Source organism: Mytilus edulis, chromosome 6 (assembly GCF_963676685.1).
Source record: "Mytilus edulis chromosome 6, xbMytEdul2.2, whole genome shotgun sequence".
In the NCBI taxonomy this organism is placed as follows: Eukaryota; Metazoa; Mollusca; class Bivalvia; order Mytilida; family Mytilidae; genus Mytilus; species Mytilus edulis.
Genome location: NC_092349.1, coordinates 3,910,340 through 3,930,160, shown reverse-complemented (window position 1 = coordinate 3,930,160; position 19,821 = coordinate 3,910,340). Strand labels below are relative to the sequence as shown.

Here is a 19,821-nt window from a genome sequence, read left to right as displayed (position 1 = left end):
ACTCAACTTTTGTGAAAAAAGTGATGCAACCCAAATTCGAACTTGACATGTGTTTTGTGGTAATAAAAGTATTGTGTACAAGTTTCATTAAGTTTGGTAGAGGCAAAATTTAGTTAGAGAATGAAAACTAAATTTAGGACGTACTGATGGTAACACTTAATGCCTCCTCGGCTGAAGAGCGGGCATAAAAATAAGTTGAGATGAAATGTTATTATCAATTTTTATTTATTGACAATGAAATGACAAAGATGAATGCAATTTGATGAAACTGACCCTATAATCTACAACCCATTAAAATCTGGCAACATCTCTTGATGTCTCATTTCATTATGGTTACAATACATAGCAATGTTTGAAAAATGTTACCATGGAAACTTGTCACCTCTCCTATTTATATTACTTGATGAAAGATTTCATGACAACTAGTTGATAAGAAACTGTGGATTCATTATTATTTGTAGGATTAATTTTTTGTTGAGGATTATGTGGATATGGGGCAACACACAATCAAGGTGTACAACAAAATATATATATATCTTAAGGCTTGACTGAAGATAAAGAAATCAAGTATCCATGAAAATTCTTCTCTCAACAAAATTTATACACTTTGTACTTACAAAAATAAAGGAATCTAAATAAGATTTCCTTTTCACCTTCAGTATATATTCTTAAAAATACATTTATACCAATATTAGTAATTGAATACATCACTGCATTCCAAGTTGAAAGTTTATTTGTGTTATACCAAATTTCTAGTTCACCTTCAGTATATAGTCTTAAAATACATTTATACCAATATTAGTAATTGAATACATCACTGCATTCCAAGTTGAAAGTTTATTTGTGTTATACCAAATTTCTAGTTCACCTTCAGTATATAGTCTTAAAATACATTTATACCAATATTAGTAATTGAATACATCACTGCATTCCAAGTTGAAAGTATATTTGTGTGTGTATGGCTTCATTGAGATATCTATATAGTTGGACTTTTGAGAAATATATTCATACTATACAATTGTTCTGATTTCTGCATGATTTTCAAAAATAAAGAAAATATTATTGTGTGGAATATCCAAAGGATAAATGAATGCAAGTCTTACAACAACATAGCCAATGTTATTTTCCCCTCAATATTATACTGTGTAAAATTTATGACCGAAAAACCGAACCTTTTTTCAAAGCCAGTAAAACCATATTATCAAGCATTGCAAAGAGAATTTTAAAAGCTGGTCCAATCATGTAAAGATCGCATCAGGTACAGATAACAGGTACAGATAAAAGAAATTTGGGTACATAAAAGATAACAATGTTTGGTCATTGCTAAAACATATAGCAATCATGGCATAAAACATTTCAATATATACAAAGGTGGGAGCTAAATTGTATTTCAAACAATTTTAATAAAAACATAATAAAAATGTCAGCTCTTCCCAATTAACATTGAAATTAATGTATTAAAAGTAGTACTGTACTTCTTATATATACAATTATGCAATCACCTGTTGTTGGATTACAATGTATAAACCCTATAATAGGAAGACATGTTTTTTTTCATTTGACATTAAAATGATGATACCTGTAAGCATTTCTCATTTCATAGTCCAAAAACAAGGCTCAATAAAATCCCACATAAGTTGGTCAAGGCAGGTTAGCAAAATATTAAAATAATGACCATGCAAATTAGATCGCTCACTTGTTGAATGTCAAAACCGGTGTAACTTAGTAACTTGACATCCTTTTCCCTCTAAAATGATATGGTATTGAAATGAATTAATCCTCATTATTTCCCAGACAAGCAAAACTACATCTAATAATAACTGTAGGATATGCAACATGACATTTAGATTATGTGATGTAAGCAATTTCGTTTTTTAAAAGTGTTCTTTGTTGAATACTAAGCCTGACATCATAAGAATGTCCTTACTGAAACAGTATAAATTGAGGTATATAAATGTTGTATGGGGTTTATTTATCTATTTGTCTTAGACGATGTGTAAAAAACCTTTCACATACATTTGTACAAGGTGCAAAATTTTATTAGCACTAAGTTATATGGTATCATAACAGATTTTGTTTTACAGAAAACAGCCTAGTACTTAACTCTCATCAGAACATGTCAGATTTACAGATTTCACCATGGATCATTTACTTTCACGTTTCCAAATTTTTTTTTCTCACAGACAAAAAATAGAATTACATAATTAATAATGATAAATGATATTTTTTACATCAATGTTAAATGTTCTACTGCTAAAAAATAATAACACAACATGTTAACTCTACATGAATATTCATGATAATAATGAATTTACAATATGCAAATGACAAACTTAATACTATATGACCATTGCCTTCATTCCCTTTTCTTTCTAAAATGCCATGACTGCCTTGTGAAAACACTCAATTTTAATAATCTTATATTTTTTATCCTTGATGGGAACATTGGGTTTTTAAAACAATCATTAACAGTACCAATTTGATGCAACCAGATGATATTTGGACAAACAATGGTTTTTTTTCAGGGGAAAAAAGTATTAGGTTGGCAATTTGGTGCAAGAACTCTAAAGGCCTGCATGCAGACTGTATATCAAGACATTTTATGCCTCAATGTTTTGCTATGATTCGATGTAGGCAGTTAAATGTAAAATTAACTTTATGGAAACATCTCAATCCCTATACATTGTACAAGTTGAGAAATGTGAACAGAAATTATTTAAAAAGCCCCTTCAAAGGCATACACAGTGAATAAAACTTGATGCAAAAAATAACCAGATATACAAAATGTCTGCAATTCTTGCTGAATAACGCATTACTTCAAAAGAATTTTGCCATACATCTGTTTCAACATGTCATCCGAGTTACTCTTAAAAAAAGACTGACATGCTTCATGTCCAGTCGCAAATATTTCATACATGTTTAGGATAAACGGGAGGTAAATGCTATATATAATGATAAACACAAGGAATGATTGACACAATGTAAGTGATATGGGGGGACGGTGATAAACTCCTGTATGGCCTTATAAGGACATACATATATTTACACATTTTCTCTGGTTCCTAAACTGACAATAGGAATGTCTACACAAAAATTCCAACTCAATTTCTGATTCTAATGTCATGCAACATTTTGACAATTTCTTTTCTCATTTCCTTCTTCTTTTTACAGAATTCAGACAAATTCAGATAAAATGAAAATGGCATTTTTAATAAAACAAATCCAGATAAATTTTATTTAAAAATGACAAATAATTGTAATAGAGATAGATATGGGATATGGGATACTCTTAACAAGGGATAAATAATATATATTTCCTCATTAAAATGTTCAATGTTAACTAAACAGTGGAATTAGTGAAATAATGTGGGTTTACATTTACACAATGCCTTTGTATGAAATCCACAGACTTGTTTGTTTAAAACCTTCTCCCAGTTTGAACTTCCAACAATTCTTTGAAGTTTAACCAATTCATAAAGCACATGTACACTTCTTTGCTTTTCATGATATAAAAATATCCCCTTTTTTGTGCAAGATCGCACTGGGACACATAAGTCTTAAGAAGATGATGATGGAAGCTTTTAATGACCTTGACTGGCGATGCAGCCCTCAAACAGTCGACCCTAGCTTGCGCCTTTTTCAGCATTTTAATAATTTTATTTTTACCATTTGATTCACTCCACATGATAAAGCATGTTGTAGAAATTTATATTCATATAATTTATCAATAAAAGTAAAATGGCCCTTTTTCACACAGATGCTGAATAGCACTACATTATATAATGTTATATTTGTGTCCCAACACGTTAAGGGTTATTCAAATATATGGAAGTGTATTTCAAACTTTCAGTCTGGAAAAGATTCTTTCCTGTAAAAGCAAAACTTGCCTCATGTAGGCAATTAAATGTAAAGAAGAAAACAAATGGTTCAAGTTCACTGGTAAAACGTCTCTCCTCAAATAAAATAACAATTCTCCAAAGAACTTTCATATGATATTAGATTCTTTATGACCAGTCATTTCAAACTCTTCAGTTTCATTGGTCACATGTTTCAGAGTCACTATTTCTGATTGGTTAATTCCCTATGATTCTAGTTGTTATCAAGGTTGTGATTGGACAGCTTGTTTGACACATGCTGCTAAAAGTTCGTCTACTTGGTCACCATCAGCATCAGGATCAATATCAAAATCCTAAAATTAAAAGAAATCATAGACATGAAATTTCTAGACTGAATATATGACGTTTATTTTTACAACTATGTCTAAAAATATAAAAACTTTCACTAAGAAGGTCATTATAAATGATTCAAAATTGTTCTGGATAATGAAATAAAAATTCTCAAGTTTTGATTGTGAAGGATCAGCAAATAAACAAAATTCATATACTGTAAATTCAGAAATTATTCCATGCATTTATTATTGAAAATTTGTCATTTTCGACTCAAATGCGATTTAAATTTTTGCGATTTTGAGAAAAATCCTATTTAATTCATATATTAAATTTCAAAATGTGAGTCCAAATTATTTCGATTATATTGTTATCAAATCCACAAGAAATCATCAGCTTTTTTTTACCTTTGATAGTGTTTGAATATCAATGATTATAGTTGCACTTGCTTTATTTAGCATTAAATCATTTTGAATTTACGATTTAGTGTCTAATCAGCGGAAGAGAATCTGAGGCACGCATATTACATAGTAAACAAAGCATGTGCGTTTGTAGTGAAAAAAACAACTTTTTTCTACGTAAATTTAATAAAGTTTCAATTAAACATAAATCAGAATTGACAATTGTCTTAGCTTAAAAGTAATTAAATAATGAAGACAGTTGTAATATTAGTTCTGAGCTTGTGATCAATAGCCAGGTGTGAATTAAAAACACAGGTAAAGAGATTAGCGATGATGGATCATAAGCTTAAATATTTCACGGAGGCATTAATATACATGTAGTAATAAGGCCCTCAGGATTATAACACTACACTAGAGTGGCAGTTTTATTACATGAAATCGATAACACAACAAAAACAAGTTCAAAATGGCTTTTTAGAAACTCAATCTCAACAAAATGACCGAAACTATTTCTTAATAAAGTTTGTCCTAAATCCCAATTCCTCATTTAGGAAAAACCCTTTCAGTTTAGGACAAGTCTATCATATATGACAATTTCTGGACCCTTGAATTAGAACCACCACATTTTTCACAATGATAAAAACATCACAATAATTTCTGAATTTACAGTAACATCATGAGAGAGCCCAATAGGTGACATGGCACAAAACTACTTTCTGTCTATTATCATACACTAATTTACAAGTGGAAGTCTAAACCTCCCCTTTCATTCAGGTGTTCCAACTTTGTAGAAAGCACCTATGATTTTTTTATTTGTTCTCTTTTGTAATGCTTGAAGTATTTTAATCAGAATTATAAGCAAATAAATAATAAACTAAAAAATGTCCTCAAGTATTATAATGCCTTTTATGAAAGATCCTAAAAGTCAATTCTTAATCAAATTTTTCTAAAAATAAAAGCATAATCCTGTGTCTGTGGTGGGACTCTCCAGTAATTTAATGTTTTTGATAAAAACTAAATTTCTAATCCAAGTCAGTCAATCAGTCAAAAAAAACCTCAACTATACATTTTTTCAAAGTAAAATTTTATAGATTTTTTTCTCAAGTCAAAGGGCAGTAATTCAGAATTTTTTCTCACTATTTGGAATTTAACTCCATCTTTTACAGACAACCAAACAACCTCACGTCTGGAGAATTCCAAATCACAAATATAAATAAAATGTAACTGACCACTAAACCTCAAACCTCAGGACAGTATAATTCCGACTTACAGACATTTAAAAATAACAAAATTTGTAACTGAACATTTAAAAAAATTAGAAGTCTTTTGACTTACTGACTAAATGCAAGCTACTTTTAGGTAGCTGCTAACCCATTACTGTTTATTCAATATTAAAATCATTCTCAAAGAAATCTTATTTTATGACATGAAAATTGATTCCCTTTAATGCAGGTGTTTGAAGAACTGGACAAAGGACTGACCTAACAAGCAGAACAAAACCATATCGTACATATTGGGTGGTCACTAGAACTAACCACCCTTGTAATGTTTTAACATCCATATCAAATTTGTATACAAGTCGTAAACACCTGTTTGAAGAAGCCACAATTGTCTAATTTCCTGTGAGGTATGAGGTACTTACGACTTGTATAAGACCCGTTTAAGTTTTCAATATTTTATTGCATAGCAAGACTGTCAAATATTTCAACTTTTCTGTTTTATTTCTGTGAAAGTATCGCTGTATTATACACGTCACGGTGTAACTTCAGTAACTCAATAGGGTGACAAATTAACACATCAATTTTATAGTTTCTTTTTAAAATGTATTAAAAGTCACAAGTGAGACAAATAATATACAAATTATGCTTAAACGTAGTTTTCATTTCACTGAGATGAGAAACGTGTGGTTTTTCGTGACAAAAACTTCTGGTTAAAAGGTCCCTGAAATTGAGATATTTCACAAGTAATTGGTAAAGGAGATGTAAAGTATAGCTCACAGATTTATTCTTTTAAACAGCATTATGAATCGGATTCTAGAAAAATGACACCAAATTAAACCATTCTGATTCATAAGGAAATTGACATTAATGAGAAAGAATCTGTTTCCCTCTTCTTTTTTTTTAACGTCCATTAAATATGAGGGAATTTGAACAATACAGAAAAAAGAAATAAAACTTCTTATTTTAATTTATTACAAAATTTAGCTAAGACCAGTAATTTTAACTCATAAATCAAATTAAACTGAATTAAATAAGTTGTTAAATAACTGTATTTTCCTCTTTATAATGAATCATTCAAACAGAAAATCTATACTTTATTCAAGACTTCTAAAATGTGCGTATTTATGACTAAGGCACAAGACAATTGTATAATTTCCTCAAGAAACTATGATAATTTCAAAAGACAAATCCAAAAGAACAATTCATCAACAAAAGTTGCAATCTTTATCCCTCATTTAAACCTAATATTTACTAACGATTAAAATGCATTTGTTTAAGCGTAATTTACATTTTTAATTTAAAAACACCTTTTTTGAAAGTCGACCACTTGAGATGATAATAAAATTAAGAATGAAATTAGGTGTGAACAGTTTACCCCTACAGGTAAAGTTACCTGTTACGCCAGGTGGGATGTAATTTAATATTTTTATGTTTCATCCTCCGACAATCTGATAATCATCATAAATGGTTTTTCATTTACGACTTCACACACCATGAAATTTGACAATTATCAACGCACGTCCCATATACACTAGCTAGTTTTGGTTCCAACCAAATGTTTTGACGATTACGACTTGTTGCTAAACACTGGGAATATTTTGACACGTTTATGCTTCTTTTTTCGGTGACTGTATTGGCAAATATGTTACGATTCTTGTGGGAAAATCTCTGAATTAGTGAGCAAAAATACAGGAATTAGATTAAACAGACATAAAACAGTCACACTTTAAAATAATTATAAAATATTTATGCAATGGATCTTAACATGAATTTATAAATATTAGACCAAGAGAATGATATATTCAGTCACCCTTTTTAAATTAATTCATGATGACATAGTTTTATTGCTTCCAATTAAAAGAATTGAAATAATCATATTTTCAAATTAAAAACACTTTTCAATCAATAAACAATTGACCAAGCTGGGAAAAGAGAAATTTGATTTGATTTATAAGAGATAACCAACATATCCAACCGTAAACTAGAAATTATTGTGATGTTTTTGTTATTGTGAAAAAAAGCAACAGGGTTATAATTGCAATATTTCAACTCACATTTCAAAACTTTTTATATGAATCAAACAGTATTTTTCTCAATATCACAAAAAATTAAATCACAATTTAGTCTAAAATGACAAAATCGCAATAATAAATACAAGCAGTAATGTCTGAGTTTACAGATTATCAAGCTTTTGCTGAGAAAAGATTACTTGACATAAAAAAAAAAGTGTTTTTCTTCTTCACCAAATATTTATCTTTTTTGTGAAAGCATTTTATATAACAACAATTAAGAGATTACTGCAGTATTTAATTGAGATTGACATGTTTTTTGATTCCTAGGGTTTTTTTTATATTTTTTTTAAGATTTGTTCAAATAACTGAAAACCAGCTTGGATTTCATAGAATTTTGTATCTTTATCAATTATCTTTACCATCATTGAGTCTATTTTAATGTTTCAGAATTATTTTTTTGCAATTTAAATTATGAATGAAATACTTGCATCATTCATTTGTATTTTTTACTACCATAGAGATATTTTTTTTTGCTACATTTGCTTTATAACTTTCTCATACCATTTAATGATAAATCAATTTGCAATCGATATGAAAATCCATATTAATAAACTCTCCCTCAATTAAAACGCCAATCATTTAAATAGGTTCAACCTCTACATATCATATTTCCAAAGTAAAAAAAATGACTAAAAGCAATAAAATAAGAGATACAACCCTTATATTTCTCTTAAAAGCCTGCAAAAACACAGATCAAATAGTAGTTCTCTTTCTTCTTCAATGACATCCCTAGCTGGAAATCTATCATTCCCAAACATCACAGCGCATTACCAGTCGTGTAAATGGTGTGAAAATTTGTTGGCATACAGCCATATGTACGGCTATTAATTCAATGACCGTAGATTAGGAATTGATAACATTTTGCTAGTAATGACAGTTGTGTATTAATATAGATGATTTGGCATTGGATTTTTCTCATCGGCAGAACTTATCATAAATCTAGTAAATGTCTTTTTCCGATGCAATTCTTGATGTAGTCAAACATAGCTCCCATTTCAAAAATTCTACACACTCTTTGATGTTATTTCTTCATGTTGTAAGGTTTTTTTTGTAAACAAAAAAACATTGTTTTCCAAAATTTTACATACATTGACCTCTTTGGTATGTGATATGAAAATATATTTATGAATCAATTTCAATCTGGGGTAGTCTTTTAAAAATCTTTTTTTTTAAATCATATTTTATCCGTTGTTCATTTAAAACGTATGACTGACAGATGACGATTACATAATATATACAGACGATTTCATTTCAATGAAAATTCACTGAACTGTGTCAAAACACATTAAGATACTATAGAATGAAAATGTAAGGTTTAAAAAATACAACCTGACACAAAACACAATAAGATACTATAGAATGAAAATGTAAGGTTTAAAAAATAGAACCTGACACAAAAATATAAATCACAAAAAACTGAATTAAAGAAAATATATTAATTAACTGTCTTGCACATAAAAGATATTTTTTTCAACATTTAAAAATCAACACAAAAGTTGACCCAAGTTATTGAACTAGCTAAGTAAAGGTAACCCAATCTAATTATTCAGGCAAATTAATTCTAATTCTATCATTTCTATCAATGCTGGTTTTATTTAAATGTAAAGTCACAGTATTTTACAAAGTAATTATTACTATTATTTAATTGAAACAATGACCTATAGTTGTTTACATCCAATCTATTATGTTTCTGGTGGATAATTGTCTTATTGGAAATCCTACCATATGTCATTTTTTTTTCTAAAGGAGAAATTGAAGATAAAACATTTTTTTTTATATGGTTTGATGGTTGTTTATGGCTATATGTAATTTAATGTAAACAAAATTACTTAGTCAGTTGGTTGTTGGGGAATGTAGGTCTCTTCAACAACATTCATTCTCTTATGAGAGCCAGATAATGTTTGGTGTATTTTTTCTTTAAACAGGTCACCTACCTCGTTTATTGACTTGAGAAGTTTGGCAATAAGTTTCCGTACTGACGATAATTTTGTGACGGCCTGGTCACTTTCTTGTTTTCTTTGAGAGGCTTCTGTCTGGAAGTTACCAACTAACTGTATAACAAAAGGAACAAAATATATGTTAGGATATTTAATGCCAAATAGAAAAAGGGGGGATCTGATTCCACTTATCCATTGATTAGAAAAATTAACAAAACCAAAAATTGTGATAACCTCTCAAGAATCATTTGATAACATAATTTATTGATTGCCTTTAGAATTATCAGAAGTTCTCCAAGATTTAAGATGTGTTTTTCACATCAAACTTTTTGCTGATGTAACTGACAACTTATCTATACAACCAACATAAAGGCTATTAATGGGGTGCAAAAAATATTAAATCGAAGAAGATAAGTAAAATTGGAAGAACAAAAATCTTACATACCTTCCTTAAACCTTTTTCATAATGGTCAAAGAAATCGTCTAATGGGAAGGCAGCTAATTCTGGTAAAGCCATCGTAGATATGGCATCTTTATCCATGATCCAGTTTGGTGGCAGGAAGTATCGTAAACATGTTCTGTAATGAAATGTCACATTTTATGTACAAGAACTCAGTCTTCAAAATATTTGTATTGTTTATTGGAATCATTAATCCTGGGATTCCAATTTTTAGTGGGTATAGGTCAATCAAAAATTTTAATTTCAATGAAGTACTACTTTTTATAGGTATATATGCAGACATTAATTAATCACAAACACACAATTTTCTTTTATCCATGAAAATAAACGTATCCAGTTCTAGTTCAAGAAATTTGTATTTGCATTTTGATATCTAAAATACACTTCTTTCAAGCAGTTTAATTTCTTTATTCCTAATAAAAAGGGATACAGAATAATAATCTAATATGTATGGAAGTGTAGAACTGCACAGTATTTTGACAGCATGGTAGTATCTACTTGATCGATTTATTTGAAAAAAGTTTTGTCTTATTAGAGAGTTGAAAACAGGCATCACCTATCTAAATCAACACAACCATTGTACACTAAATAACAGTGCCTGCATGTATCTATTGGCAGTGTGATTAGCAGTTACATAGGTGGCAGCACTTACCTGTAACCATTAGCTATTTCATCTGTGATTTGACTAGATGGTAACTGTGATGTGGTTGATGATGATGGGGCTTCAGTGGCCGAGGACACAGAGACGGGTGAAGGGGGACCTTGAACTGGAGATTCTGGTATAGGCTGACCACTCTGAAAATAAACAAATTTATTCAGCAACAACCAAAACACAAACAGATGATAAATTATTTTTTTGCTTTGAATACATTAGAAGCAATGCAATTTAACACCATGGTCTCAATTCTTGGAGTAGCATCTAATGTACTTGAAATTTCTTTAGACATAGGGTTAAACAATTGAATTTTGAGAATTTCTCACTCACTTTTTAAATATTCCATCTCTTTTCAAAATTTCGATTTAAATCAGTTGTACAACATATTTCTTGGTAAATAACCATTGATACCCGTTGATACATGTGTAACATATCAAAATAAAATTACAAACCTTTAATCTCAAATCTTTACTGGACTTTTCATACCTGAAATATATAAATTTGTATTAAACACACCAACGACCAAAGAATATGATTGTTTTCATCAGCAGTCTTTTGCTCAACCTCAGGCTCACACGCCAAGGCTTGTTATATTCATAAACAGCCTGCAAAAATTTCTATAACAGACCAAAAGAATCTATACAAATATTTTCTGAATAAAAATTTAAAATTACAATGCACTTCCAAAATTCTGTTGGAGGAATTAAAATTTAGTTATTTTCAATGCATAAAAGTAGGAATAAGAGTATAAATAAACATCAACACATCAATATAACAAAATGATATCTATATACAATAGCATTCAATTATGGAAATTTTCTATACAATATTTAAAGCTCTAAATTGCCCAAAATATGAAACAGATCTTAGTCAGCAATTTTCAAGTTTTATATGGTTGTGGGACCCAACTTATCATAAACCTGAAGTCAAACATGGGAGCAGTCTCACAGGAGCAAACTTAAGGAAGCTGGCTTGTCATGTTTTGGATTTTTTGTCAGATTTTCGGAATCCTCTGGTTTTATCCATTTGAATGCCTTGAAAAAATTTGTTGGTGACCCCCATTTTTCTTTTTGTAAATCTTTTACATGTATAATGATAAGCCATCTGCAAAAGTCTTATAAAATTTTAATTACTTTTTAACAGTTTTTGAGAACTTCAACTTGTCAATGATAAAGCTATGAAAAGTCAAGAGAGAATATTTTCCCGCCAAAATTTCATTGGCTAATATCTGAAAACAAGCACGGTGACCTATATATTTTTTTGCTCTTTGGATTCCTTTATTAATCCCTTATCAATATAAACTAGTTTTTTGAAAAGTTAATTACTTTGAAACTGGGAAGCGAACTCCCTTAATGTGCAGTTCGAGCTTTTTTATGAACCAATAAGGTTAATTATGAGCTGTATATATTATATAATGCAATTGGAACTTTCTTGTAAACCAAAATTGAGTCATTTATGAGCAGTATATATAGTAATGACATAAAACTAAATAAATGGAACTGCTAGAAAATATCTTACTAAATGATCATATATTCTATATAAAGATCAGAATTTTTTTCTTCTTTTCATTTCTAGCAATTCATTATAGAACAATTAATTTTAGAAATTTATGTGGCCCAAATTATAAACCTGAATACATGTACTTTAATTATGCAACAAATTAGAAGCTAAATGACCAAACTCATCATGTCTAACATGTGTAATTTTAAAATTACATGTGACAGTCGGCTTCCTGTCGGACATCAATTTCCATGTATCTCACGCTTGGACACGGGTTATCACCGGATGATCTAAAGTCCCTTATTTGCAAAACATTTGTAACACCTATTATTAGCTGATTAAATTTACAAAACCCTATTAAATCAACAATTTAAACAAGATTTTGTAACATCCTTGACTATTAGACTTTCGGTCGTGTGCCAGTCTGGTCTCACACTGTGAGGGGATAAAAGGAACATTACGTCTCTGTTCTTTAAAGTCGGTAACAGATTTACACCTAAGGCTAATTCGAAATTATAGGCTTGTGACATTTCTTTTGATTTTTCAATTAGCTAGACCACTTTTGTCAGATTGTTATCAAAATTTATAAAAAAAGTTTAGCAATTGCAATGGATTTTTTCCCCCTTATTAATGGTACAATGTATTACTCCTCAAATAAAATGAATTGTAGTTGCAGTGCATTAAAAAAAATCCATTGAACAAAAAAAGACAGATTTTTTATAACAATTTTATAAAAATAAAGTTTTAAATTGTTTTTTTTCAAAATATCAATATTTGTAAACTTAAATCGATTCTATGTTAAGGTATAGATGGGGACTATTAGCAAATTGCAAACAAATATAAAACCTGTGTTTATTAAATAAACCATTTTTTTACTTGATTTAATCATTTATACTATAATAGTAATATCAGCTGCAAATAAAACATGGTTTGTTTTTGAATACTTTCACATAAAATGATTTAAATTTGAGTAGAAAATGGCCCTGAAAAACCCAATTCTATTAAAAAAAATAAATCATGAAATAGCCATACCTTTGCCAGTTTTATTTATTTTGTTCTTTCTTCTTATTTAAACAAAAAAAATATTTTAATAAGTATTATTTCATAGCAGGTCAAAATCATAATAAATCAGTTTGACTATATATGATATAAGCCTATTCTAATCATGTAATCAGGTATGGCTAATTGATCTGATGGGTTAAGTACAACTTGTCACTTTCCTCAACTCTTCAGACCACACATAACCACAGAAGTGTGTCCAGCACACTCCGGACATACGTCTGACAGAGATATTATCCACAAATTAAACAGGATTAAGCCACTGAACCTTACGCAGCGGAAATTTATTATACAAATAATTGTCTACTTTTTATAATATTGATAACAACATTTTGTCACATGACTGATGTCATTGAAAATGATTACGCTAATAGATTTCTGATTTTTTTTTAACAAATTAATTACACGTAGGTTTTTAATCAGTGTCATCACCTATAAAATTATATTCATACAGGTAATAAAAATTATTATCAGAAATAATACAAGAATATACAGAAATAAAGCAAAATGTGTGAATTTATAAAACCACATATAGAAATTAATTAATTAAGCATTAACAAAACGGGGAACATCATAATTAAAAAGGAAAGGCTATAAATTAAAAGTCATTTTTGGTTTAAATATATCCCTCAATTGATATCTATGTACTACTTGTTTTCAACTAATGACCTAACTAACTTGTATCAGCACCTACTATTGAAAGGCTAGTTAAATTTCGGAAGGGCCTGATTTCTGTAAATTTTTCTTTAGCGTAATATTTTTGTATAAATAAACCAATTTTTCAAGACGTTTCGGCCATTGGCCTTCTTCAGTTCTTTATTTTTCCTCTCAACTACATGGCTGAATGTGAATATTTTTGATATTGAAATTATTCATGTATGAAATCCTATAAATTTTTCAACTTTGATGAGATTAAATTATAAATTTTCTCAACCCATCTTTAACGTAATATATAATTCAAAATAAAGTGTTAAAAATCACATTTAAGGCTGGTCAAAAATAAAACTGTATTTAGCAAAAATTAAATGTCTACATTCTACATTTAACTTTTGATTTAGATGTAAACTGCCAATTATTTTGGGTATCATAAAAAATGAAGCAATACTTCATGCTTGTAAATTTATTGTAAACTTTTTTTTCTTTTTTTTCTGAGCGTTTTTTTTTTTCTATAGAAAAAAGTCCAATAAATTACAAAACTATTAAACATTAATTCATATCCTAATAATTTCATTTTTTTATAATTACACCTAACAGTCAGTCACTTTCAAGAAACAACATTAAATATCCTTTACTTTCTTATTACTAAATCACCCATCTTAATACAACACACCATACTTCATAGATATTCATGCGTGAAAAAAAGACGAATCGTTTCGCTATAATAGCAACGGTAATTATAATTTCATCACTGTCAACAATGCCCATAATTTTATTTGACAAATCGCCGTGGGGCCCTCTCGAGAAGTCAAGTGATATTCCCAAAGAAAGAGAATTTAATTTAGATCTTAAATACTCCTTGGCAATTTAGCCATTATCTCCGTTACATTTAAATGAAATCGTTGTGTAAATAAAGTGATATTTTCCATTAGCCTACAAATCTTCGGAGACTCTCAACATGCCAGATATTTGTTCCGTTAAAATGGACGAACAGCCTGGTTTCTTAGAAACGACCATAAACCTGTCCCGCTAGTAATTACAGGATTTTGTAATTTACAAGGGTTTAGTTAATTATTTTGTAATAAAATGTGTTCAAGCGAGATATCTCAATAAAAAGCATATTAACAGTAAGAGATTCTTCAGTTTTAATGTTTCGGAAGAGAAATGTAGAAAAAGAAAATAGCCAAAAACCATAAAGACACATGCACTACTACTACATAATACATGTTTGTATAAATCTTTAAGCATATATAATCTTTAAGGAAGAAAACAAAAATTTGATCTATATAAGCATGACTGAACAGAATGGCTGTTTTACACCTTGCTAGGAACATCTAAATGTTTATCATCTTTGGCATTGCATGCCCCCTGGGCCATATACAGTTATTATCCAACTTTATGTCTCATGTACTGCTAAATTCTTAATATATTCCTTTTTATTTGCTTAAAAAGTCAAAATATTTCAAAATTTTAGGATTAAAATCAGAGAGGTTATGTTATAAGACTTTCAAGCATTTTTAATAAATGTGAATACAACTTTAAATTTTTTTTAAAGTTATTGCTAGATAAATCTGGAAATCATTTTAGGACTCAAAAAATGTATATCAAATATCAAACTACAATTGTATACTTCTATCAATTTGATCAGACCAAAAAAATTGAACAATTTTATCATACAAAAAATATGTTGAAACATTTTGCTAAAAATGGTAAAATGACAGTTTGTTGGAAAAAATTTATCCAAACAATAATAAATCTAATTCGTAATTCAATAGCTTGTATTTGTTTTTCATGTTCTTTTTATTTTAGACTATCAATTTCAAAACAAGAGTGTTACCTTTTAAAAGGCAACATAATTGAAAAATGCATTTTGCTTGCTTCTTAATTCAGATAACATACAATTTCTATTTAAAACAATTAAAACAGAAGCACTTAATTTTAATTGCGCAAAAAATCGTGACTGTGCTTAAACAAAACATAACAACTGGAGCGATCAACACGATTTTATGTCATGGCGCCCATCAAAGAACAGCAAACTGTAATTGTTTTGTATTTATCTTGTGTGTAGATCCTTATCGACTGCAAAAACAATTTATTTTTACAACTCTTCACTACTTTCAAACTGTGATACATCTCGGTAAAAATGGACACCTTTTCTGCGAAATTTCACTAGTCGCTGATAACGTCAACTGGTTTACATATTATTACTTTGGCTATATCTGACGAGTTTCCAGCTAGATGTTGTGTATTTTTACAGCGATTGGGCACCTTGGGGATTTTGGAATTTATTTCTTGTTAAGTAATTAAATATTTATGGTTCAGTTACGTCTTCTAGGGTCATAAATTTAAGGGTTGAGAACAAACTCTGCTTTATAGCTCTGCTCTTACAGCCGATTCTGTACCCAGTGGAGCATTTAAGGTAACTTAATTAGTGTTAGATTGCCAAGACCGTAAATTTCAGTTAGGGTGCAATTACCATCATCAATAACTCCAATTATATCCTATTTTATTTATCTTATTCTTTGAGAGATGAAAGTGTTCCACTATTTCTGGTAGTTATAGGAAATTTATGATTTCTTTTATCTTTGAAACGAAATATCTTTCACAGATTGTTAATGATCGACAAACTGATTTTTCTCAAATTATCAATCTGTTGCAAAAATGTGTGATACTTTCAAAATCTTTCTTTTATCCAAAACTGAGAAGTTCCAAACTGATAAGAAGATATTTAAACACACAAAGCTATAAGAAATATTCCTGCTACTATTTACAGGTTTTTAGTGTAGGATTGCATATCTTTGAGTCAAATTTCAAACATTTTTCCAGAATTTTCAACATATTTTTTCTACAGTTATTAGAATGTATAAAGTGTAAAAATATGATGAATTATGGATTACTTAAGTTAAACAGATTTTAAATAGGTAAATCACAAATAATGTGTGAAAGGCAATGTTGGATAGAGATCAAACAAGCCAATCAATTTTTCCAGAATTTGGGAATTCACAAACTGAAAGAGCAGAAATGGCTAAGTTTCTTTTTAGGTAAGGAAAAACCCCAAAAATTATCTACAATACAAAACTTTTCTAAATGGATGTATATTATTTGGTATGCACATACAGTTACAGTACTGCCTACTTAATGTTCAGCAATATGTTCCTGTACATCTGTGATTATAACTTAATATTATTGGTCATAGAAAATCTGAAAACTTTTCTAGATTTCCATTTCTCCTAATATTTGAATGAGATCTTGAATATGAAATTCATATTTATATCAACAATAACATTTGTTTGTCAATACATGTACTTAAAATAAAAGCAAAAGGTTATAAAGGTAAAAAAAAGTCCCTAAATGTATTTTAAAGTTTCTTCACTTTACAAATGCTTTACAGACAAACAGAAAGGTAAATTGAAAAATCAGTAAATTGGGAAATTCTTCAATGCTGCTACCATTTCAAACAAATGCAGAAAAAATAAGACAGAAGACAAACATTGTGCAACAAGAATTTCACTATATAATATTGTTGAAATTTTTTTTAAATTAAAAAGTCTTTTAACTGAAATCTGGAAAATTTCTTTTCTGGTGTCATATTCAAAATGTTGCCTAAGCTTAAACTGACATCTCCTTTTTCTTAAAGAAACTATATAAAAGATGTGTCTTACAAATTTAACAATTTCATATTTACAGGCCTGCATAACTGATAAGCCTTCAAAGTAACGGTGGTTACCATTTTACAGAAAAAAATATTAGTACTACCGAAGAGGATTAATTAAATACATACTTTATAGACATATATGTAAAACTTAGTGACATGAATGTGAAATGTAAAGATTAACTTAATCTCATAATATTTTTTATTTTTTTATCAGAAATTTTACAATGAAAGGGAGATAACCACAGCTTATTTTAGCTTCAAATCTAAGAAAAGATTCCAGTAGTTTTATTAAAATCTGAAAATCTTTGACAAATGGAAAATTGGACCCACATTGATTTCTGTATCAAATTCAAACTGAAATTAATTTTACATATAACAAATAAATTAATATGAGGCATACATTACCTTTGAAAGAGGACGAAGTCTGTATGATTTTTTTTTTTTTTTTTATATTCAAACATATCTAAATTTCAAGACGGAAATACCGTAACATTTCCGATTTTGGTTCTGTTGTTAGGGATTTTAGTTGTGACGTTATTTAAGTTATGACGTCATATGCAATGTAAACAAAGAACGCTATCATCAGGTAACGTTTTTTCATATCAAGGAATTATTAAAAATGAAATTGGTATTGCGTTTATTCCTATTTTATACTAGACTGATAAATATATATTTTACTCAAAGTTTCATGCAAACGAGACCGGAAAAAGGAAGTCCATTGTAGATTTCTGCTCAGATGCGGGAATTCAAAACACAACATACAAAAGTTTGAACGATTTTGAGTTCATTAGTACAATGAAAATTTCTGGGTTTTTTTTATTATTGATTTTTCTACTGTTATTGGGGACTAAAAGAATTACCAAGACAAAATGGTATTAAAACTTCATGGCATACTTGCATCAAATTCCTACTGAAACAAATTTAACTGATAACAAATAAATTATTAAAAAGAACTACTTAGAAAAATGAACTCACCATTTATCATATTTGTCTTTTGAATTGTGGTCAAACTTTATCTTCCATTTACAATCTTTGTTATTTATTTTGGTCACCATTCCAGAATACCTGCATAGAAAAAAAACTGTATGTTAATTCTACAATTATCATGTGTATCTGCAGCTAGTATTATCATACAACAAACAAACAGGAACCAGCTTCATGTATCTCACTTAAGAATTTTATCAATTAAAATGTTATATTTATTTAATGAAAAAAGAATTAAAAGTTTTAATGAAAAAAGAATTAAAAGTTTTAATTCTTTTTTCATTAAATAGAATGTACTGTGCTGCGCACAACACTATCTAACCAAAATACATTGTATGGAAAGTGTTATTAACCCCTCAAAAGATCATAATACAAAATAAACATGGAATTTATAAAAAAAATTTAAACACAAGAAATTATGCAAATTCCATAATTAAAAATAATTCCAAGTTCAAATAATAGCCTGTTAATAGTTGTTTTGAAATAATTAAAAATAATTCCAAGTTCAAATAATAGCCTGTTAATAGTTGTTTTGAAGAAGTTGAGATGTTTAAAACATCTCAACTTCTTCAATACAACTATTTAATTATGAATTCAGAATTTATGAACAGTCTGCACCATAAGACACTGGTCTGATGCCCTAGACCAGTAAAAATTAATTTTTTGAAAAACTTTGCTAAGACATATAACTTAAATGTTGCAAATAACGGTCTTCAGACTAGTAGTCAAAAAAGTTTTTGGTGCAGACTGTATAAGTATATTTCTTTTCTTGTTTTCTGAATAAAAATGGTTTTAAATTACTGATAAAAAGTCATCATTCAAAGAGATATTAAACAACTTCAATATTTCATTTCTAACAAACACAAATATTTGAAATGAAATTAATTTCACTAACTGTTCATATTTATTATAAATAAAATATTTTACAATCAAGGGGAGATAACCACAAATTAAATATCATTCAAACCAGTAGTTTTCAAGAAGTTTAAAAACCTGACTGATATTTGGTCCTAACATTAATTATAAAATGGACTGTAAACCTAAATCTAAACTAA

At 28.8% G+C, this 19,821-nt stretch overlaps 1 protein-coding gene across 2 annotated transcripts in view; it reads right to left on the bottom strand.

Annotated features, from left to right (window-relative positions):
* Window positions 1-206: 206 nt before the first annotated feature.
* The window catches only part of LOC139526973 (ATPase MORC2-like), a 53,824-nt gene continuing 34,209 nt past the window's right edge, over window positions 207-19,821 (bottom strand). For both annotated transcript variants that reach the window (XM_071322170.1, XM_071322169.1), the window contains 7 exons: window positions 18,758-18,847; window positions 11,364-11,397; window positions 10,909-11,051; window positions 10,242-10,374; window positions 9,794-9,910; window positions 869-4,189; window positions 207-653 (listed from right to left, as the gene is read on the bottom strand). In XM_071322170.1, coding sequence (XP_071178271.1) covers window positions 4,100-4,189; window positions 9,794-9,910; window positions 10,242-10,374; window positions 10,909-11,051; window positions 11,364-11,397; window positions 18,758-18,847 — 607 coding nt within the window. In that variant the 3' untranslated portion in view covers window positions 207-653; window positions 869-4,099. The remainder of the gene's footprint in view (window positions 654-868; window positions 4,190-9,793; window positions 9,911-10,241; window positions 10,375-10,908; window positions 11,052-11,363; window positions 11,398-18,757; window positions 18,848-19,821) is intronic.